This window comes from Bufo bufo, chromosome 3 (assembly GCF_905171765.1).
Source record: "Bufo bufo chromosome 3, aBufBuf1.1, whole genome shotgun sequence".
Lineage (NCBI taxonomy): Eukaryota > Metazoa > Chordata > Amphibia > Anura > Bufonidae > Bufo > Bufo bufo.
The window spans coordinates 574,806,381-574,829,918 of NC_053391.1; the positions used below are offsets into that span (position 1 = coordinate 574,806,381).

At 44.4% G+C, this 23,538-nt stretch overlaps 1 protein-coding gene across 1 annotated transcript in view; it reads right to left on the reverse strand.

The window, feature by feature from the left end:
* Positions 1–816: 816 nt before the first annotated feature.
* STAC3 (SH3 and cysteine rich domain 3) overlaps positions 817–23,538 on the reverse strand; it is a 149,665-nt gene continuing 126,943 nt past the window's right edge. The window contains exons 8-11 of the mRNA XM_040425721.1: positions 21,925–22,028; positions 20,722–20,773; positions 3,210–3,347; positions 817–1,783 (exon numbers count right to left, since the gene is read on the reverse strand). Coding sequence (XP_040281655.1) covers positions 1,685–1,783; positions 3,210–3,347; positions 20,722–20,773; positions 21,925–22,028 — 393 coding nt within the window. The 3' untranslated portion in view covers positions 817–1,684. The remainder of the gene's footprint in view (positions 1,784–3,209; positions 3,348–20,721; positions 20,774–21,924; positions 22,029–23,538) is intronic.

Sequence of the window (23,538 nt, forward strand, 5' to 3'; positions counted from 1 at the left end):
ATCTTATCTCACTGTGAATTTGTAGTAAAAAGATCACAGACAGGTAGAGATGTCCCGAACTATTCGCCGGTGAATATAGCTTGTTCGCGTTCGCCGCGGCGGGCGAACATATGCGATGTTTGGTCCGCCCCCTATACATCATCATTGAGCAAACTTTGACCCTGTACCTCACAGTCAGCAGACACATTCCAGCCAATCAGCAGACCCTCCCTCCCAGACCCTCCCACCTCCTATCAAAAAGCAAGGACAGCATCCATCTTAGATTCATTCTGAAGCTGCCGTGTCACAAATTTGACTAAGTTGTAATCGCAATGCGATTAATACAGGCTATATGAATCGCATTGCGAATTCAACTTAGAGCTGGGTTCCTAATGGTTGTATTGCTAGAATATAACGAAGATTGAGAATATAGGGCTATATTCGTTATATTCGTAAATTCTAGCAATACAACCATTAGGAACTTAGCTCTAAGTTGTAATCGCAATGCGATTAATGCAGGTTATATTAATCGCATTGCGAATTCAACTTACCACACTCTGCGTCAACTACGTAATTTTCCATGGGAGTTTTGCCATGGATCCCCCTCCGGCATGCCACAGTCCAGGTGTTAGTCCCCTTGAAACAACTTTTCCATCACTATTGTGGCCAGAAAGAGTCCCTAGGGGTTTTAAAATTCGCCTGTCTATTGAAGACTATGGTGGTTCGCCCGTTCGCGAACATTTGCGTAAAATCGCGTTCGCGAACGGAAAATTTTATGTTCGCGACATCTCTACAGACAGGCACGGAGCATTATCAATCATGTTAATGCTTCGTGCTTCTTCTGTCTGCAGCGGGTCTTGGCTCTCATTCACGCAGCGGATGTCACGCACAGAATTTGCTCGTGTGAAACAGCCCTAAAGCTACGAACCTAAAGCAAGCAGAAACTAAAAAAAGAGAGACATTTAATAAAAGGAGAAATTCTAATGCTTTAAAAGAATGCAAACTATTCATTAAAAGAAATATTACATTTTCCATTTCTACTATGTGTATTTAAACTGCATAGCTAAAAAAGCGGAAAAACTAAAACAGTAATTGCTACATGAAGAAGAAAAGTGTTCTGTACCTGTTACGTGTGTAAATGATCGCTCTCTTATAAGGCACTTAGATGGAGAAGAGATTTCAGAAAATATCCATAATTTATAGTTCATTTCACAGTGTGAAGGAAGGGAATTTGACAGAATATAACATTTCACCTAGTCAGAAAAGTTATAAAGTCTACTCAATATCTGGCATGTTGACCAACAGACCAGTGACCAGTTTACCAATCATTGCACAATGATTTTACAGTGTTTTTCACTTACGGCACATGTAGACGCCTCAGTACCCCAAAAAACGTTCAACTATGTAAGTGTGGAGTAACTGATACCTAGGGATCTGACTCATAGCACATGTAGATGCCTCAGTGCCCCAAAACAGAGTCAACTATGTAAGTGTGGATTAGTTGACACCTAGTTGATACCATCTCTAGTCCAGCCAGAGTTAAAGAGCTAAGAACAAATTGTCAAGAACTCTCAACATCCAGATAGTATTTGCTGTGTGCCCTGTTCCCCAGTAAAGAAGTTTCTTCTCAAAGGTGGATGTAATCACTGTCAGTCATTGCCATGTTCCTCTTATTTTAATTTGTCATCTCGTTGTTCTTTCTTCCTCATATCTCTTGTAGAAAGTCTACAGGAAAAAGTCCCACCTTTCGTCCAGTCAAGACTTTGATGTAACCATTTACTTCTTCTCCTTTCTGTACCACAATCTGAATGAAGAACACAGCAGAAAGATCAGTTGCTGAAGAAGATTAACTCATAGAATAAATTAAAATATAGCTGGCCCTGAAATTAAAGGTGATGTGTTGTCCATAATTAGAAAAAAAAGAATGTATTTCTTTCCCCTGAGGCCTATTGCACACGACCGTATGGCTTTTTCAGTGTTTTGCGGTCCGTTTTTCACGGATCCGTTGTTCCGTTTTTTGTTTCCGTTGTGTTTCCGTTTTTGTTCCGTTTTTCCGTATGGCATATACAGTATACAGTAATTACATAGATAAAATTGGGCTGGGCATAACATTTTCAATAGATGGTTCAGCAAAAAACGGAACGGAAACGGAAGACATACGGATGCATTTCCGTATGTGTTCCGTTTTTTTTGAGGACCCATTGACTTGAATGGAGCCACGGAACGTGATTTGCGGGCAATAATAGGACATGTTCTATATTAAAACGGAACGGAAAAACGGAAATACGGAAACGGAATGCATACGGAGTACATTCCGTTTTTTTTGCGGAACCATTGAAATGAATGGTTCCGTATACGGACCGTATACGAAACGCAAAAAACGGCCAGTAAACGGGGAAAAAAAACGGCCGTGTGCAGGAGGCCTGAAACAGAGCCACCTGTGTCCATGGACTGTGTCTTCTATTGGAGTTCAAATACCAGACACAACCCCTGAACAAGAGTGGAGCTCTGTTTAGAAAACCAGTGGACTGCATTTTCTAATCTGGGAAAAGCCCATTAATTCTAAACAATTAAAACCACAATAACACCAGCCATTATGATACGATGTGCATAGCTACTGTATATATTATAAAGAGTTTCTGTAATTCTGGAGCATTTATTGCAGATTTTATCCTGACCATTGAATGCGGATGTAGAGTATTTTAAATAGTCTTAGGGCTCATGCACACGAACGTATTTTCTTTCCGCTTCCATTCCGTTTTTTTTCTTTTGCAGACTGTATGCGGAACAATTCACTTCAATGGGTTCGCAAAAACAATGGAAGGTACTCCGTGTGCATTCAGTTTCTGTATTTCCGTTCCGCAAAAAAGTAGTGCATGTCCTATTATTGTCCGCAAATCACGGTCCAAGGCCCCATTCAAGTCAATGGGTCCGCAAAAAATACAGAACGCACACGGAACACATCCGTATGTCATTCGTATTTTGCGGATCCATACTGTAGAAATGCTATGCCCATCCCATATTGCTCATGTGTTTGGTGATTAATAAGTTACGGTTTCTGTTTCCGATCCGCAAAAAACGGATTGCATATGGAAACCATACGGATATGTTTTGTGGAATAACGGAACGGAAGAGGACTTAAATCAGAGAAAAAAAACCTCAGTAGACAAAGCTCAATAATATGTACCACTATAATTAGTATATATAGAAATGACTGCACTATATCTTACCTGGTCTTTTTTTAGTGTTATCTGTCCAATTTCTTTATTTCCCACGAAAGATCGGGTTACTTTGTACACTCTCTCACCAGCTCGCACACGAATTATGAAGTTAGCTGGAAAGTAGCCAGCTTTATCACCTACTTTACCCTTAGGTAAAAAAAAAAAGTTCTGATTTAGTTCTTTCATATGGAATATAAGAATATTACCTTTTTTTGGATTGTTTTTCCATGGGGCTAAGGTCAGTGTCAGGCCATTTCCCTTACACCATTAACAACACCCGCCTGCTTAAAATAGCCAGCACACCAGATCTAAGATAGCTGTACACCAACCAAGAGCCGGAATACTACCTAGATCTACCCTTCTCAGAGGCCCACCACTGAACAAACACTGATCTCTTATGCAATTAAAATAGTAGCTATTTTTTCCATCCAGTTAACTCAGAGTAAAATCACTTTCTCGGGAAGAAAGTAATCTACTGCACACATGCAAGTCAGCTAGTTTAGCCCAATACACTTGCCTGAGCCTTCTGTGCTACCAGTATTCTTCATAATAAAATGGTCAGAAATGGAGGACATACAGTCAGGTTCATAAATATTGGGACATCAACACAATATCAACATTTTTGGCTCAATACACCACCACAATGGATTTGAAATAAAACAAACAAGATGTGCTTTAACTGCAGACTGTCAGCTTTAATTTGAGGGTATTTACAGCCAAATCAGGTGAATGGTATAGGAATTACAACAGTTTCCATATGTGCCTCCCACTTGTTAAGGAACCAAAAGTAATGGGACAATTGGCTTCTCAGCTGTTCCATGGCCAAATGTGTGTTATTCCCTCATTATCCCAATTATAATGAGCAGATAAAAGGTCCAGAGTTCATTTCAAGTGTGCTATTTGCATTTGGAATCTGTTGCTGTCAACTCTCAAGATGAGATCCAAATTGCTGTCACTATCAGTGAAGCAAGCCATCAATAGGCTGAAAAAAACAAAACAAACCCATCAGAGAGATAGCAAAAAAATTAGGCGTGGCCAAAACAACTGTTTGGAACATTTTTAAAAAGAAGGAAATGCACCGGTGAGCTCAGCAACAACAAAAGACCCGGAAGACCACAGAAAACAACTGTGGTGGATGACCGAAGAATTCTTTCCCTGGTGAAGAAAACACCCTTCACAACAGTTGGCCAGATCAAGAACACTCTCCAGGAGGTAGGTGTATGTGTGTCAAAGTCAACAATCAAGAGAAGACTTCATCAGAATGAATACAGAGGGTTCTGCACAAGATGTAAACTTCTGGTGAGCCTAAAAAACAGGAAGGCTAGATTAGAGTTTGCCAAACAACATCTAAAAAAGCCTTCACAGTTCTGGAACAACATCCTATGGACAGATGAGACCAAGATCAACTTGTACCAGAGTGATGGGAAGAAAAGAGTATGGAGAAGGAAAGGAACAGCTCATGATCCAGCATACCACCTTACCAGTGAAGCATGGTGGTGGTAGAGTCATGGCGTGGGCATTTATGGTTGCCAATGGAACTGGTTCTCTTGTATTTATTGATGATGTGACTGCTGACAAAAGCAGCAGGATGAATTCTGAAGTGTTTCGGGCAATATTATCTGATCATATTCAGCCAAATGTTTCAGAACTCATTGGACGGCGCTTTACAGTGCAGATGGACAATGACCCAAATCATACTGCAAAAGCAACCAAAGAGTTTTTTAAGGGAAAGAAGTGGAATGTTATGCAATGGCCAAGTCAATCACCTGACCTGAATCCAATTGAGCATGCATTTCACTTGCTGAAGACAAAACTGAAGGGAAAATGCCCCAGGAACAAGCAGGAACTGAAGACAGTTGCTGTAGAGGCCTGGCAAAGCATCACCAGGGATGAAACTCAGCGTCTGGTGATGTCTATGCGTTCCAGACTTCAGGCTGTAATTGACTGCAAAGGATTTGCAACCAAGTATTAAAAAGTGAAAGTTTGATTTATGATTATTATTTTGTCCTATTACTTTTGGTCCCTTAACAAGTGGGAGGCACATATGCAAACTGTTGTAATTCCTACACCGTTCACCTGATTTGGATGTAAATACCCTCAAATTAAAGCTGACAGTCTGCAGTTAAAGCACATCTTGTTTGTTTCATTTCAAAGTGTATAGAGCCAAAAATGTTAGAATTGTGTCAATGTCCCAATATTTATGGACCTGACTGTAAGACTCATGATCACTCCACTCTACAGAAAACCTATACTCAAAGCAACTTGGATAACTTTGTAAAGAATCACAGTGGTGTAACCTAAGGCTGAACTTCAAAATGGCCTCTAGTTCACAAGAAGTGATAGAAAAAAACAGATAAAGGCCATCTCTGTTTCAGATTAAGACACTCAACATTTATATAACTGTATAGATTACATATTTATCTCTAAGAGACACTTACAAAGTAGTACAATATAAATAGGCTATATAACTGCCTCTGACCATGCCCTGACTTCTATAACGGTATTCTTCGGCTTTCTCTCTTGGACAACTTGGACTTGGGTCCTGAAAGAAACACCATTTTCTGACACTAAACAGAGTGGGCAGTTTTCCAAGCCATTGCTGAATTTTATTCAACTGAATTACATTCCAGAGTGTCTAAAAAAATATTTTATTCATACAATAAAAACATAAATGAATTCCAAAGTCACCAAAAAGACATTTGTCCATCCAGTTCAGTCTGGATCAACTTGCAGGATAACAGGCCGAACTGGATGGACAAATGTCTTTTTTCGGCCTTATATACTATATTACTATGTTACCAACAATTCAAATATAGCTAATGTATTTACTGTAAAATGTTTTATGAAAACACGTGCAATCTAAATTGATCTGAACATCTTAATCTCCTCACTTAAACTAGAATGAATAAATATGTTCCTAGACTCTATACACTTGCCAAAACTTCCTCGAAAAGCACACATTAGTCTCACTTCTCCTTTTACTCTTCAAGTGATCCTTGAAATGCTCCCATCTATCCCCTGGCCCAGATGGTTTCCCATATTTTACTATAAAAAGTTCACAGAATTCCTCACTCCACAATTCCTCACAGTGTGCAACTAAATTCTTGTTGGGGACAAATTCCCACAATAGTCACTGGAACCATTAATCACGGTTAGCCTCAAGACAGGCAAGGATGAAGAACCGCGTGTGATCTATAGACCTATCTCCTTGTCACGTGCTGGGGGCTCAAGGCAGAGCTCCAGGACATCTTGCAAACAGGAAACAGGCAGAAACAGACCAGGGACCAACAGAGTACTTTATTACACATGTAATAAAAGAACATTAACAGTAACAATATGTAGGTTAGGCAATAGTGGTAGAACTACTACAGAACCAAGTGCACCGAAGACCAGAGACAAAACCGAGAGGGCGGAGAGCCAGTGAGCCCAGTTCTTCACAGAGCCCCTGGTGGTGGGGATGAACTGGGTTGAGGGCTTACTGGTCACACCTCCAGGAAGGTCCCCGTACACTTGGCTGCTACCTGCGGAGAACCACGGACAACAGGACTGGAACCCAAACAAAACACTGGACATCCAACAGACAAAAAACAGGGAACCAGCACAGAAGCAGATTTCTGAACCCCAAGCGGAATGGAAGCATGTTGGTCTCAGGCAGAGCTGCACACAGACAAGAGATCCTCCCTCCAGAAAACCCTGGAGCCCTCTCACAATGGCAGGACAAACACAGGAATAGAAACAGTAAGGCACTGCAGGACAGACAAGGAATGGACTAGATCAGAAGCAGTAGGCACTGCCAGGCTGGACATAGAAAAGGATCAGAAGCAGTTTAGCACTGCCAAGCTATCAGACGCAGTTAGAGCACTGCTAGGCTAAACATGAAACAGACAGGATCAGGACACAGAAGAGGTACAGAAGAACAGGCAAGGCATGGACAAGGATAACATCATCACAGGACACGTACAGAAGATCAGACAAAGCAACAACAATGCATTACCAGGCAACGCCACACAGAAGGGCAGATCGCAAAACCCCCTGGGTCAGCAGCAAGAGGCTACACCCAGCAAGACAAAAGACAGACTGACCCCAAGCCCCACAGCTCACAGATAGATTTAGCTAGATTAACGAGGGCACCTGATAAGACACACCCAGGAACAGACCAGGGAAACTTAACCCCATCAAAACCAGGATAACCAGAACCATAGAACAAACAATACAGGCCACAGTTCACACACGAGGCTGCAGCCAGCATGCATCGCAGAGCCAGCATACATGGGAACACCCACAGACAGTACACAAAGCGCATGCAGCCATCCTGCACGGCACTGGTGACAAGAACCACAGAGATACAGACAGGGAAGCCACAAACACAGGCTACACACAAACCCGCAGCCAGCACGCAGCCCCAAGCAACCAGCATACACAGGAGTCAGCCTGCAACCAGTACCCGAGAGGGCATGCAGCCAGCCTACACGGCCACATGTCACAGTGAACTGCACCGTGACACTTCTTCCTTAACACTGATTTATAATGGTAGGTCAAAATACCAGCATATCAAGTGTCCAAATTATTTGAATAATTAATAGTACCTGATTAGGTTGAGTGACTACTTGAGAGGGAAGGAAATTTTAACACTGCAAGAATCATCAACTCTATCCACAAACCAACACAATATTCCCCTTATCCTTCTGGGAACTGATGCCAATGTAATTTGCCGGATTAGGTCTTTCAGTAGTATATATGAGAATCTTCCAAAACATTTATCACCACAGTTTTTCATTCTATCAAACACCACAGGTTAGAATTATAGTTAATGACACCCTTTCTGATCTATTCCAGATCAAAAATGTTACAAGCCAGGGTTGGCCTCCTTCACCTTTTATATTTATTATAGGTTTGAAGATTGTCATCAAGAAAATTAGAAAACCCCAACATTGTAGGAATGAGATCATTCAATGAGGTTCATTTACACTAACCACAGTAGCATTTGAGGAGAACTTGCTAATTCTCATGAATAATTCATCTCAAGCAACCCATATATACTACAGTTATTCAAAGGTTTTGAGGAAGCTTCACATTTTAAAATCAATGTGAGTAAAGCGGAAGTTTTAAATATCTCATAAAGAATTATCTAGTTTTTTAAACGGGTTGGCCACTTTCTGGTTACTGCTGACCAGTGTGTTTGTAAGATGACAATATGGCACCAATATATCCTTTGGAATTCTGTGCTATTTTCTATATTTCAAAAGGTATGTCCCCTTATTTTTTCAGGTCTGTGCTTTCCCTACAGAGGTCTGCTGATAAAATGGCTGCCGATTTACAGTCATGTGACAAGGCAAACCAGTTCCATGAGATGTCTTCTCCATTAAAATATACTGCACCGGCCATCTGTACTTGTTAGGAGTGCAGTGTTCTAGAATAGAGGAGGCTGAGTGATGTGTCTGGTCACATGACCATCCATCAGCCGGCATCTTATGGACAGGACCTCTATGTGGACAGAGCAGAATATTTTCCTAATAAGGAGATATGATTTAGAAAAAATATAGAAAATGACACAGATATCACCAATGACTATATTAATTAGTGCCATATAGTCATCTCATATACAAGTTGGTTACAAGTATCCAGAAAGTAGCCAACTTTAAAACTAATTCTTCTTTTAGGCTACTTTCACACTCACGTTTGGTGTGGATCCGTCATGGATCTGCACAAACGCTTCCATTCAGATAATACAACCGCATGCATCCGTTCAGAACGGATCGGTTTGTATTATTTTTAACATAGCCAAAACGGTTTTCTATTGTGCCATATTGTGTCAGTGAAAACGGATCCGTCCCCATTGACTTACATTGTGTGTCAGGACGGATCCATTTGCCTCCGCATCGTCAGGCGGATACCAAAACGCTGCAAGCAGCATTTTGGTGTCCGCCTCAAGAGCGGAATGGAGACGGAACAGAGGCAAACTGATGCATTCTGAGCGGATCCTTTTCCATTCAGAATACATTAGGGCAAAACTGATCCGTTTTTCGAACACTTGTGATAGCCCTGAAATGGATCTCACAAACGGAAAGCCAAAACGTGAAGCCAGTGTGAAAGTAGCCTTAGCTGGCCAGTCTCTGCAATAAAATGCTATGGTATCCATAGTATGCCCGATCCTGCCTTCCCATCACATCAATCTTTTCCCCCTTGTTATCCAAAATCAGAAAACTCCATAATATCTTTCCCAAGCTTTTTATGTACTGCAGACAGTCCCAATCCACAAAAATTATCCACAACTTGTTTATAAAATTTCTTTGGAATAACAAGCACTCATGTTTGGCTTATTCACAATTAATTGAATTAAAACAAAAGGTGGGTTCGCACTTCCTGACATACCCACGTGCTACAAGGCCAACCATCCTTCAGTTAGTATCTCATTTAACACACCATTTAGATATACAATAGAAGACAATTTAAAGGACAAAACAACCTTCTCTATTTGTGGGCACCATGTATTAAATCCATCAAGGAACAAATCTATAGCACCATCACAAGACGCTAGTGTAGCAGTCCTTTCAAGCCCAACATGTTTCTTGATCCTCCCTATTCCATCTGATGCCCTAACACCTATTTCCCTTCTGCTCGGAAATCCAGTGGATGTTATACTTCCCTGGAGTACCTTTACAGAAACTGCCCTAAGATCAGTCTTCAGAAGATACCAGCTTAGTGATGTTGTAAAAACCCTCTCCAGCTCCAAACTCACCACTTTTCCTTAATACAGAAATTGTCCTCTAGACAGCACTGTAGATTTCTGAGTAGAAAGATCAATCTCCCCGTACACGAGCATAACTGGTTGCAAAACTTCTTACTTCTTCCTAAACTTCCCTCAAAGCTGCTCTCTAGATTTTGCCTTGCAGGGCTACACAATATACCTTAAAACCTAGAAAACAGAACTAAATCATCAATTTACTAACCCAGTGGTATAACACACCTGTATTCTTTAAAAGACCTCTGCTGGCTCCTATGGATGTTTGTTGCAGTTGTCACTCAGTCCCTGTTTCAGTGTCTCATATTTGGTTTTTTGTATACAGATTTGATTGTTTTTTGGGGCAAGATGGAGCAGAAAATTAGGGAATCAGCTCCTTAGAAATACAGTTCTTTCCAGAGCTGATTTTATCCTGGGTGCAAGCACCATACAACAGGTCTGACTTTCTCACATGACTAATCTCTGCAGCTAAACTTTTAATCCAAGTCTTATTTCCACTGCTCAAGACAATAAATATACCAAGTAAATGTTTTGTATATTCTCAGATATATGACTTTAGTCAGACACAGGGCCTGTTTTTGAGGCTCACCAATGGTTTACATCTTATGGTGAACTCTCTGTATTCACTCTGGTAAAGTCTTCTCTTCATTGTTGACTTTGACACACATACACCTACCTCCTGGAGAGTGTTCTTGATCTGGCCAACTGTTGTGAAGGGTGTTTTCTTCACCAGGGAAAAAATTCTTCAGTCATTCACTACAGTTGTTTTCCGTGGTCTTCCGGGTCTTTTGGTGTTGCTAAGCTCACCGATGCGTTCCTCCTTTTTAAGAATGTTCCAAACAGTTGTTTTAGCCACGCCTAATGTTTTTGTTATCTCTCTGATGGGTTTGGTTTGTTTTTTCAGCCTAATGATGGCTTGCTTCACTGATGGTGACAGCTCTTTGGATCTCATCTTGAGAGTTGACAGCAACAGATTCCAAATGCAAATAGCACACTTGAAATGAACTCTGGACCTTTTATCTGCTCATTGTAATTGGGATAATGAGGGAATAACACACACCTAGCCATGGAACAGCTGAGAAGCCAGTTGTCCTATTACTTTTGGTTCCTTAGCAAGTGGGAGGCACATATGCAAACTGTTGTTATTCCTACACCGTTGTCATGGTCTTACCTGCTTGCTGCTCTCCTTCGTTTGACATGTGCTGGCGGCCATCTTGGGTCCTGGGTTTCTTGTAGCCTTCCACCCTGCGGCTCCTCCTTCCCCTGGGAGGAGCTGGATGCCTAGCTCATATATATAGGAGGTCTGTGGCTTCAGTTCCTTGCTTGGTCCTCTTGTGTTCACATGCTTCTAAGACTGCTGCTGCTTCTGGTTCCTGATCCTGGCTTCGTCTGACTACCCTGCTGGTTCCTGATCCTGGCTTCGTCTGACTACCCTGCTGGTTCCTGATCCTGGCTTCGTCTGACTACCCTGCTGGTTCCTGATCCTGGCTTCGTCTGACTACCCTGCTGGTTCCTGATCCTGGCTTCGTCTGACTACCCTGCTGGTTCTTGATCCTGGCTTCGTCTGACTACCCTTCTGGTTCCTGACCTCTGGCTTCGCAAAGACTCTGCTCGGTTTCACCATCCGTTTGGACTTTTGCTTTACAGCTTTATTTTCAATAAAGCCTTCTTATTTTCACTTATCTCTTGTTGTACGTCTGGTTCATGGTTCCGTGACATTAGGACCAAGCCATGAATTCTGACGGTACAGGGCCATCCTCGCTACCCACGCTGGTTGCCAGACTTGATCAGCAGGATCACCTGTTGGGTCGGTTCGCTGTGGCGTTGCAAACCCTGCTTGAACGCACGGCTCATTTCGCTCCCGTTGCCGATGGGTCGGTTGTCGCTCCTGGGCTCGCTCCTACTGCCGCTCCGGTTGTTGCGCCAGAGTCTACCCCGACACCTGTTGTTGCGCCTGCGGTGTTTCGGGGTATGACCGGTTCTGCCCCTCTTCCACAGCGCTTTGGGGGAGAGCCAACTCAGTGCCGAGGTTTCCTTAACCAGGTGGGCATTTATTTCGAGTTGCTGCCACATGCCTTTCCTACTGAGAGATCAAAGGTGGGCTTCTTGATCTCGCTGCTCTCGGACAAAGCCTTGGCCTGGGCCAGCCCTTTATGGGAGAACAACAATTCGGTGGTTGCCGAGTTTTCCGGTTTTGTTGCTTCTCTTCGGAAGGTATTCGATGTGCCGGCTCGTGCTGCCTCTGCTGCGAAGCTCCTTATGTCCATCAGACAGGGTTCACGATCCGTAGCTGAATACGCCATTGAGTTTCGTACCCTGGCAGCAGAGGTGGGCTGGAATAATGAGGCTCTGGTCGCTGCTTTCTCTCATGGTCTCTCGGATGCCTTGAAGGATGAGGTTGCAGCTAAGGACCTACCAGTTGAGCTTGAGTCTCTTATTTCTTTCCTGATTTTGATTGACACCAGACTCAGGGAGAGACCTTCCTTTAAGGAGAACCTGCGGAGGTCTTCTAACAGATTGGTGCCTACGTTTGCTGTCCCACCCGTGCCTCCCTCTCCTCCCACGCCTCCTGGGGATGACTTGTCTGGGGGTGAACCCATGCAGCTGGGGTTTGCTCGCCTGTCCGAGGGGGAGAGGGCACTCCGGAGACGTGAGGGCCGATGCATGTACTGTGGTCTCGGTGGGCATTTTCGGTTGGCATGTCCGAACCGTCCGGGAAACGCTCGTACCCTGAGATCCTGTCGGGGGCAGATCTTGGGTGGAGTCTCCTCGTCCCCGGTTTCCCGTGTTGACAAACCACTGATCACTGTTGTCCTCTCCTGGGTCGGGGGCTCGGTGACGACCCAGGCGTTGGTGGACTCTGGTGCTGGTGGTTTGTTCATTGATAGTGTGTTCGCTGCCGCCAATTCCATTCCTCTGCAGGCTCGAGGTTCCCCACTGGCTCTTGAGGCGATAGACGGCAGACCCCTTCTGCCGCCACACGTGACTCATGAGACCCTTCCAGTGGGGATAGCCATTGGTGCCGTTCACAGAGAGTCGGTCTGCCTCCAGGTTATTTCGTCTCCACACTACTCGGTGGTCTTGGGGTACCCCTGGCTCCAGAAGCATAATCCGACTTTCGATTGGAGATCGGTCGAGATCCTCTCGTGGTCACCGCAGTGTGGGGCTAGTTGCATCCATGGGTCTGTCAAGTTGCTGTGTACTTCCTCGGACTCTCTGTTGCCTCCTGAATACGAGGAGTACCGGGATGTATTCGATAAGGTGCGCGCGGTTGCCCTACCTCCGCACCGCCCAAACGATTGTGCCATAGAGTTACAATCTGGTGCCGTTCCTCCTCGTGGCAAAGTCTATCCACTGTCGGTAGCGGAGAATGAGGCCATGGAGGAGTACGTGAGGGAGGCGCTTTCACGCGGACACATTCGCAAATCTTCGTCCCCGGCAGGGGCTGGATTTTTCTTTGTGAAAAAGAAGGGCGGTGAGTTGAGGCCTTGCATCGATTACAGGGGTCTCAATCGCATCACGATCAAGAACGCTTACCCGATACCCTTGATTTCCGAGCTGTTCGATCGCCTTAAAGGGGCCACGGTCTTTACCAAACTCGACCTGAGGGCGGCATATAACCTGGTAAGGATCAAGGCGGGCGATGAGTGGAAGACCGCGTTTAACACCAGGACCGGTCATTACGAATCCTTGGTTATGCCCTTTGGGTTGTGCAATGCGCCCGCAGTCTTTCAGGAATTCATCAACGATGTTTTCCGTGACCTGTTGCAGCAGTGTGTGGTAGTCTATTTGGATGACATCTTGGTATATTCTGAATCCATGGAGGCCCACATTCTGGATGTCAGACGAGTGTTGCAACGGTTACGAGAGAACAAGCTGTTCGGTAAGCTTGAGAAATGCGAATTTCACCGATCCCAGGTAACCTTCTTAGGTTACATCATTTCCGCTGAGGGGTTCTCCATGGATCCTGAGAAGGTTTCGGCTGTCTTACAGTGGCCCCAGCCCAGTGGTCTTCGTTCCCTGCAGCGCTTTTTGGGCTTCGCCAATTATTATCGGAAGTTCATCAGGGACTTTTCCATGCTGGCCAAGCCTCTCACGGATCTGACCAGGAAGGGCAGTAATTCCCAGGTCTGGCCGCTCGAGGCCATCCGAGCTTTTGAGGCCCTAAAGTCCGCCTTTGTGTCGGCTCCGATTCTGTCGCATCCCAACCCTGGGTTGCCCTTTGTCCTCGAGGTGGACGCGTCTGAGACGGGAGTAGGCGCCCTTCTGTCTCAGCGTAGAACACCAGAGGGTCCTCTGCTTCCTTGTGGGTTTTACTCCCGGAAACTGTCTTCCGCGGAGTGCAACTATCAGATTGGTGACAGGGAGTTATTGGCCATCGTGCAGGCCCTTAAAGAATGGAGGCACTTGCTCGAGGGTTCGGTGGTTCCGGTTCTCATCCTGACGGACCACAAGAATCTGACCTACCTTTCTGAGGCCAAGAGATTGACACCACGTCAGGCCAGATGGGCTCTGTTCTTGTCACGTTTTAATTACGGGTCTCCTACCTACCCGGTTCCAAGAACATCAGGGCGGATGCCTTATCACGGCAGTACTCCGAGCTGTCCAGGGAGGAGTCGATTCCGACTTCGGTCATACCTCCGAATCAGATCCTGGCCGCCATTCGCACCAGCCTGACCTCTCCCCTGGGTGAGCAGATTTTGGCGGCTCAATCTGGTGCTCCCTCTGGGAGACCCAACGGCAGATGTTTTGTGCCTGAGGAGTTGCGCACTCGGTTGTTGCGAACCTACCATAACTCCAAGACCGCGGGGCATCCTGGAAAGAATCAGCTGTCCTGGGCTGTTTCACGTCTGTTCTGGTGGCCTTCCCTACGTTCCGACATCGCCGCATATGTAGCGGCATGCTCCGTTTGTGCCCAGAGTAAGTCCCCTCGGCACCTTCCGTTGGGCCTTCTGCAACCCATAGCCACCGGGGAGCGCCCATGGTCACACCTGGGGATGGATTTCATTGTGGACCTCCCTGCATCCCGAGGCCATACGGTCATTCTCATGATTGTGGATCGGTTTTCCAAAATGTGCCACTGTGTTCCTCTCAAGAAGTTACCCTCTGCACAAGAGTTGGCCACGATTTTTGCCAGGGAGGTCTTCCGGTTGCACGGTTTGCCTAAGGAGATTGTGTCGGATCGGGGGAGTCAGTTTGTGTCCAGGTTCTGGCGCGCCTTTTGCTCCCAGTTGGGGATTCATCTCTCCTTCTCCTCGGCCTACCACCCTCAGTCCAATGGGGCCGCAGAACGATCCAATCAGGCCTTGGAGCAATTCCTTCGTTGCTATGTCTCCGATCACCAAGACAATTGGGTTGACCTCCTGCCTTGGGCTGAGTTTGCCAGGAACACGGCGGTGAACTCTTCCTCTGGGACGTCTCCCTTCATGGCCAATTATGGGTTCCAACCTGCCGTGTTACCGGAGGTATTCTCTCCCCAGGATATTCCGGCTGTGGAGGATCACCTTTCCGTCCTACGTGCTTCTTGGGTACAGATCCAGAAGTCCCTTGAGGTCTCTGCGCAGCGCCAGAGATTCCAGGCTGATCGCAGACGAGCGCCTGCTCCTTCCTACCAGGTCGGAGACCGTGTATGGTTGTCCACCCGCAACCTCAACCTTCGAGTGCCCACTCCCAAGCTGGCGCCTCGCTTTGTTGGTCCCTTCCGAGTGCTTCGCAGGGTAAACCCGGTAGCCTATGCCCTTGCGCTTCCTCCTGGCATGCGGATCTCCAACGTGTTTCATGTCTCCCTGTTGAAGCCACTGGTGTGTAATTGTTTCACTTCCTCGGTTCCTCGGCCTCGTCCGGTCCAAGTGGGCAATCGTGAGGAATATGAGGTGAGCAATATCCTGGACTCACGCCTGGTCCGCGGTCGGTTGCAGTTTTTGGTCCATTGGCGTGGTTATGGTCCAGAGGAGCGTTCCTGGGTTCCCTCCGCAGATGTCCATGCTCCTGCCTTGCTCCGAGCCTTCCACGCACGCTTCCCTCAGAAACCGTTTTGTGCTCCGCGGAGGAGGGGCCCTTGAGGGGGAGGTACTGTCATGGTCTTACCTGCTTGCTGCTCTCCTTCGTTTGACATGTGCTGGCGGCCATCTTGGGTCCTGGGTTTCTTGTAGCCTTCCACCCTGCGGCTCCTCCTTCCCCTGGGAGGAGCTGGATGCCTAGCTCATATATATAGGAGGTCTGTGGCTTCAGTTCCTTGCTTGGTCCTCTTGTGTTCACATGCTTCTAAGACTGCTGCTGCTTCTGGTTCCTGATCCTGGCTTCGTCTGACTACCCTGCTGGTTCCTGATCCTGGCTTCGTCTGACTACCCTGCTGGTTCCTGATCCTGGCTTCGTCTGACTACCCTGCTGGTTCCTGATCCTGGCTTCGTCTGACTACCCTGCTGGTTCCTGATCCTGGCTTCGTCTGACTACCCTGCTGGTTCTTGATCCTGGCTTCGTCTGACTACCCTTCTGGTTCCTGACCTCTGGCTTCGCAAAGACTCTGCTCGGTTTCACCATCCGTTTGGACTTTTGCTTTACAGCTTTATTTTCAATAAAGCCTTCTTATTTTCACTTATCTCTTGTTGTACGTCTGGTTCATGGTTCCGTGACAACCGTTCACCTGATTTGGATGTAAATACCCTCAAATTAAAGCTGACAGCCTGCAGTTAAAGTACATCTTGTTTGTTTCATTTCAAATCCATTGTGGTGGTGTATAGAGCCAAAAATGTTACAATTGTGTAGATGTCCCAATATTTATGGACCTGACTGTATAAGAGATTATACAAAATACTTTATTAATAGGGTCGACATCTTGAGTAGTGGAAAAAAGACTGGTATTTGGCTTGAGAAAGTCAAGTAAATCTTTAGAGTTGAAGAATCACTGGTTTGGGAAAATAATTCCATACCCAAATTCCTAGCCACATAGAATCAATGGTTTAACTACAGGAGAGACCACCACTTCAGCAACTAATGCTAGACACTGCCCAATTGTAAAGCCAATTTTCAGGAACCAACATTAATACGAATGATTGTTCCCTCCCAGTAATTGGACAGTGTAACTGTTCCTCTTATTGCTCAATGAACAAGCAATTAAACACATTAAAGCTTCATTTCCTGGCAGCAGATTGTGCTGTGTGAACAGTAATCTGCTACCTAGAAACAATTAATCTGTATGAGAAAGAGCAAAGGCACTAGCGACCACTCATTCTCATACAGTGGAGGTAATCACTACATGTAAATGTAGCTTTTCACTTCCTCTGATGAGCAGGCAGTTATTGAGAAGGAAAGGTTCCTTCCCGATAATTGCCTTCCAGGTCAGGTAGTGGAAATCCACCATAAACCCCATGACTTGTGTGTACCTTTCAGATTACATATAATCACTCCCATCATCCCCCACATTCTCTTTACTATAAAACCCATTATAGGAGTGTTGTCCTATTCATTGTTCTTGTTTGTTTCTGTTTTATGATCTACTATAGTAGGTGGATGCGCTGCCTCATGATTTGCATTTTTTTATTTTTACATTTCAGATGGATTTACTTATTGTTTCTAGATTGCCTTTATTTTCACCTGCTAAAGTGATTTAAAAACTCTCAATAAAAAGTGAATAAATTTAAAAATGAACGCATCTCCCACACAGACCTTGCACTTGAATCATATCAAATGCTATAATAAAAATAAATGTGCTGCAGTACGGACGTTAGAAAGATGAGTGAGCTCTCTACTGCACCTTTATATATCTCCAATTTCATACTAAAGGAGTTATACAGACTACTTTCCAGTGTGTATGAGCCCTTAAAGGAGTTGTGTCACTTCAGCCTCCGTAGCATCGCGGGTGACGCTAGGGAGGTTTATCCCCGTCCCCGCCTGCCATTGTCTGCTCTCCCCCAACACCAGATGTTTTCATCCATGTACAGGGAGAAGCAGCAGTTGGGGAAGGTGGGCTAGGTGCCTAAGCAACCGGGACGCCAGGAACAAACCTGGCGCCCCCAAAGCTGCGAACGGGCATAAATAAAGAATGCCCAAGTCCTAAAAAAGTAAAAGGAGCTTGTTTGGCGGTGGATTGACCGTATTGTACAAAGACAATTGGGGGAGCAAGGAAAATATAATATAGATGTATTAAATAAAAAATATATGATACAGGAGATGTAAACAAATATAGGACACTATATTTGCTTCGGGGTCACCAGGTTTGTTCCTGGTGTTCTGGTTGCTTAGGCATCTAGCCCGCCTTCCCCACTGTCGAGGCCCGCCCCACGTGACTGGCGCTGCATTCCACAGGGCGATGCGCTTTCGGGCCCCGCGTCCCATGTGACGCCGTGCGCCACTCACGTGATCCACTCACATGACTGGAAGGACGGACTCAGGGTTCAGGCGCGCAGGACGCAGCCTTACCAGACGCCAGCATTGGCGTGCAGACATACGGTTCCATCCCACTAGCAGGCATGTATGTATTGTGTTTACTAGGAGCCTGTTCCCACTGTGGGACACCAGTATAGGGCAACTTTATTTATTATTTGATTTGTGGTCCACTGACCCTAGGGGAGTCTTTGAGGGATGTTAATTTTCTCCCTCCCACTTTAGCCCATTAGTAAAAACTTTTTGACGCTTGAATTTTCACCCTATCCAGTTCTATATTAGCTTTAGGGTCAGGTATCTGGACGGGGTTGCCCCTTTCGGGGCAAGTGCTCTGTATAGACAGGCAGGGCATTCCTAGCACCTTCCCCCTTATTAGGGATTTCTAGGGCTAGTTGTTCCCGGTGTTTTAGCTATACCAGAATTAAAGAGCCACCCGGCTGCATCCATTGAAGCATACGATGACGCTACAAGGACCTTGGGAAACCTTCTGACAGTTATTGGAATGTGCGCCGGCTTCTCGCCTATGGAATATATCACGGCGGCCTCAATATTGGTGAGATCATTCCATTTGTTTCCTTTTTATTCTCAGATTGCGTTTAATGGTCCTTTTGCCTTGGTATTGCCACATCCAGGTGGCTCTGTAGTATGCTGTCACATTTATGTTTGTATATCTTTTTGGTGTAGTGCACTTTTTTATCTACATTTATTAGTAAAAGTTAAGTTTTACCTCCCTTTCCCTCCCTCGGGGGGTTTCGTTAGTGCCTATTTACATCCTAATTGGAGGAATTTTTAGGAATTACATCTCTTTAATATGTAGCTGCCTCTTTTTTAAGGGACCAAAGGTAATCAGAGAATTATCTCAAAAGCTATTTAATGGGCTGCATGGGCTATTCCTTCATTAATCCATCATCAATTAAGTAGGTAAAAGTTCTGGAGTTGATTCCAGGTGTGACATTTGCATTTTGCATTTGGAAGCAGTTGCTGTCAAACCACAACATGCAGTTAAAGGAGCACTCAATGAAAGTGTAAAAGACCATCAATAGGCTGAATATAAAGAAGAAGGAAAGTTGTCAGAAATATTAGGGGTGGCCAAATAAACAGTTTGGTACATTCTGGTAAAAAAATTAAAAAAGCTCAGTGGTGAGCTCGGGAACTCAAAAAAGGCCTGGATGTCCACAGAAGACAACAGTGGTGGATCATCGCAGAATTCTTTCCATGGTGAAGAAAAAAAACCTTCACAACATCCACCCAAGTGAATTACACTCTCCAGAAAGTAGGTGTATCAGTATCTAAGTCTACCATAAAGAGAAGACTTCATGAGAGCAAATACAGAGGGTTCATCACAAGGTGCAAACCATTAATCAGCCTCAAAAATAGAAATGCCAGATTAGACTTTGCAAAAAAAAAAAAGATATAGAGAAGCCAACCCAGTTCTGGAACAGCATTCTTTGGACAGATAAAGCTAAGATCAACCTGTAACAGAATAATGGGAAGAAAAAAGTATGGCGAAGCCTTGGAACAGCTCATGATCCAAAGCACACCAAAGCTTGGCAATGTATCACAAAGGAGGAAACCAGCATTTGGTGATGTCAATGGTTTCCAGACTTCAGGCAGTCATTGCCTTCAAAGGATTCTCTACAAAGTATTAAAAATGAACATTTTATTTATGGTAATGTTAATTGGTCCAATTACTTTTGACCTGAAAAGAAGAGGCTTTGTAGAAAAATGGTTGCAATTCCTAAATCTTTCACCGGATATTTTCGTTCCACCCCATTAATTAAACCCGAAAGTCTACACTACAATTACATCTCAGTTGTTTCATTTCAAATCATAAAGATTGTGTCACTGTCCAAATATTTTTGGACCTAACTGGGTACATGTTAAACAGATGGCAAAAACAGGATGTGAACCCAGCCTAAGACTACCATGTAACTAAACTGAAGTCACTGTTAATAGCAGTGCTTTAATGGAATAACAACTGGAGAAAATACATGGCAGAGCAAGTTTTCTCATTTATCATTTGACAGATTTATATTTATATTTCGTAAGTTCCTTGAAAATGTGTCCAAGTACATTTAAAGGGCTTATCCAGGTCGAGAAACACACGTCTTCCAGAAACAGTGCCACATTTCTACAGGTAGTATGTGGTATTGCAGCATAGCTCCATTGGGGCTGAGCTGCAGTGACACATATAGCCTGAGGACAGGAGTTCCACTCTTTCTAGAAAAAACAGACATGTTTTCTCAGCCTAGACAACCCTTTTAAATTTGGCTCTCAAATCTGAAAAACTGGAATCCCTTCTGCTCCAGAAGTGCAGTTGGCCAGTAACAGGGTGAATATGTATTTGGCATGCGTAACCTCATGCTATATAACTTCTGGTACTTATGGTACACATACCCGCCACCACTCTTCATTGGAGTCATCAATGACTGTGATCCTATCTCCAGCTCTGCAATGAAATACAGTATATGACATATTTTGGCAGACATTACATATGTACCACTGCATTTATTAGTTTCATGTATGTAAAACAAAACATGCAATGCAACAGCTCTCTGCAAACCAAATAAAGAACAAAAATGCTTAATAATCGCTAGTGCTATACTTATAAATTAGAGATGTTTGGCAAATCATTTTGTACAAAATTATTTGAGCCCGTCTGCCGCACGTCAAGGCGATCTCTGTAAGACGGGTTCCTAACACAAAATTCTACCTGTTATGTGCCATGACGGCTACCATATAATTCAGGGAGATCGCCTTGACGTGCGGCAGACGGGCTCAAATAATTTTGTACAAAAAGATTTGCCAAATATCTCTAATTTATAAGTATAGCACTAGCAATTATTATGCATTTTTGTACTTTATTTGGTTTGCAGAGAGCTGTTGCATTGCATGATTTGTTTTACAGTGTTGTTTTCAGCCATAGCAACGTGCCCCTGCGCATTGGGATGTGCTGACTGACCCCCTTTTTCTTTGCAGTTTGTGCTGGAGGTGTGGCTGACACCTCAGTCATGCACTCCTGACCAGCTCGTCTGCCCCATAGGCTGATTTTAATTAGTGTGAGTATATAGCTTGGCCTGCTCTCCCTCATTCACTGAAAACCATTTGGCACCAGGAGAGATATAGTTGTGGACTCTCATTGCATTCTTTGGTGGCCATTTGGCACCAGGAGTGGTGTGGAGTGGGCCCGGCATGCATGTTGGTACCTGCATTCCTTGGATATAATGGAGGCCATTTTGGCACCAAAAATTACAGAAATTTAAGCAGGCCAAGCATGCATGTGGGACCTACACTCCCTGAATTGTATGGTAGCCGTCATGGCACATAACAGGTAGAATTTGGTGTTAGGACCCGTCTTACAGAGATCGCCTTGACGTGCGGCAGACGTAGCAACGTGCCCCTGCGCATTGGGATGTGCTGACTGACCCCCTTTTTCTTTGCATTAGTTTCATGTAAGTTCATTATTTTAGAAGTCCTACATAAAATTTAACATAGATGTTACCAAAATATTTTGCATAAATATTACAGAGATAGATAGATAGATAGATAGATAGATAGATAGATAGATAGATAGATAGATAGGCAGAAGCTAATACTTACTGGAAATCCAGGTCATCCTTCTCCAGTGCTTTGAAACGGTAAAGAGCAACAAAATAGTGAGACTGCATGAAGCCTCCCCGCACTCCAGGTTGTGCCTTCTTATTCTTATATGGGCAGAAATATAACATATCATGTAGTGTCAAGAAACAGATGAATTTCAGTAACCAAGACTGACTCATTCATGCACTGAGAAAGACGTAAAATAAAAGGCAGGGGCCAGTATCGGAATTCATGGAGGCCCTGACTGGCAGTGGGTTCTGAGCAATTGCTTGGCTGATGAACTCAAGTATGACATCAATTAATATTGAAACCAAAACCTACTACATTGACATTTACAGTTTCTCTAGAATGAGTAGTAAGCAATTGTTTGGTATAATTAGTACCACATGAACACTAGGCTATGGTCACACAAAAGCAGCAGCAAAAAACCCTAGCAAAATCAGCAGCTGAAAACAGTTCATTTTCTGACGGAGCTAAAACAGAAGTAACATGTCACTTCTTAAAGGGATTCTCCGGGAATTCACAAAATAAAATTATGTTACTACAGCAAATGGCATGTATTATGTAGAGAAAGTTAATACTAGGCACTTACTAATGTATTGTTATTGTCCATATTGCTTCCTTTGCTGGCTGGATTCATTTTTCCATCACATTATACACTGCTCGTTTTCATGGTTACCACCACCCTGCAATCCATCAGTGGTGGTCATGCTGTATTTGGCATGCATGACCCCCTGCTGTCATGCTATATAACTTGTGGTACTTGTGGTACACATACCCGGAAACTATACACTATCGGAAAAAGTGCCAGCCTATCTGGTGGCCCGAGACCGTGTGAGCACACATAGGCTGGTGTTTTTTTTCTGTAGTGTGCAAACACAGCCACCGATTGTGGATTGCAGGATGGTCTTAACCCCTGGAAACGAGCAGTGCATTATGTGATGGAAAAATGAATCCAGACAGAAAATTGAGGCAATATGGATAAGAACAATACATTAGTTTGTGCCTTGTATCAACTTGCTGAAGTGACACAACTTTAAATATTACTTTATTATAAATATTTTCCCAAATACATTTCATTAGTAATAATGGCTAATTTTGTCTAGGGAGCAATCATTAGGAGAAATAAAATGCCCGCTGTCCTATTAGAACACACAAAACCTGTCCTAATCACACAGCAGGACAAGTTACTTCACAACATTGAGCTAAAGAGCTGCCTCATCCTCCTCTCAGCTCTGCTTGGTGCTCCACTTGCCTCCTTTTCTTGCATATCCACTGTTATTGCGACCCGCTTGTCGGGCCGCCTTGGACTATCAGTCCAACTCAGTGTGAGCAGCCTTACTCATTCCCATCATCCACTTGGTCTTTTTCTCGTGGGCATCCCTTGGCGCCTCCATTCCCCTCCCCCTACCCGTCATCCTTCCTCACAATTACCCCCTCCTTTTCTCCATCCTTTTGTTTTGTTTTCTTTCCCCACCAGTGGTCCTGTCTGTCACCCTTCTTCCCCTTTCCAATAATCCCCATTTACGCTCCTCTTTTTCTATTCTCTGTTCTGCTTGTCAGGAATTATGATCCTGAATATAGTTTAATAAGATCTTCAGCTGAATCTCTGTA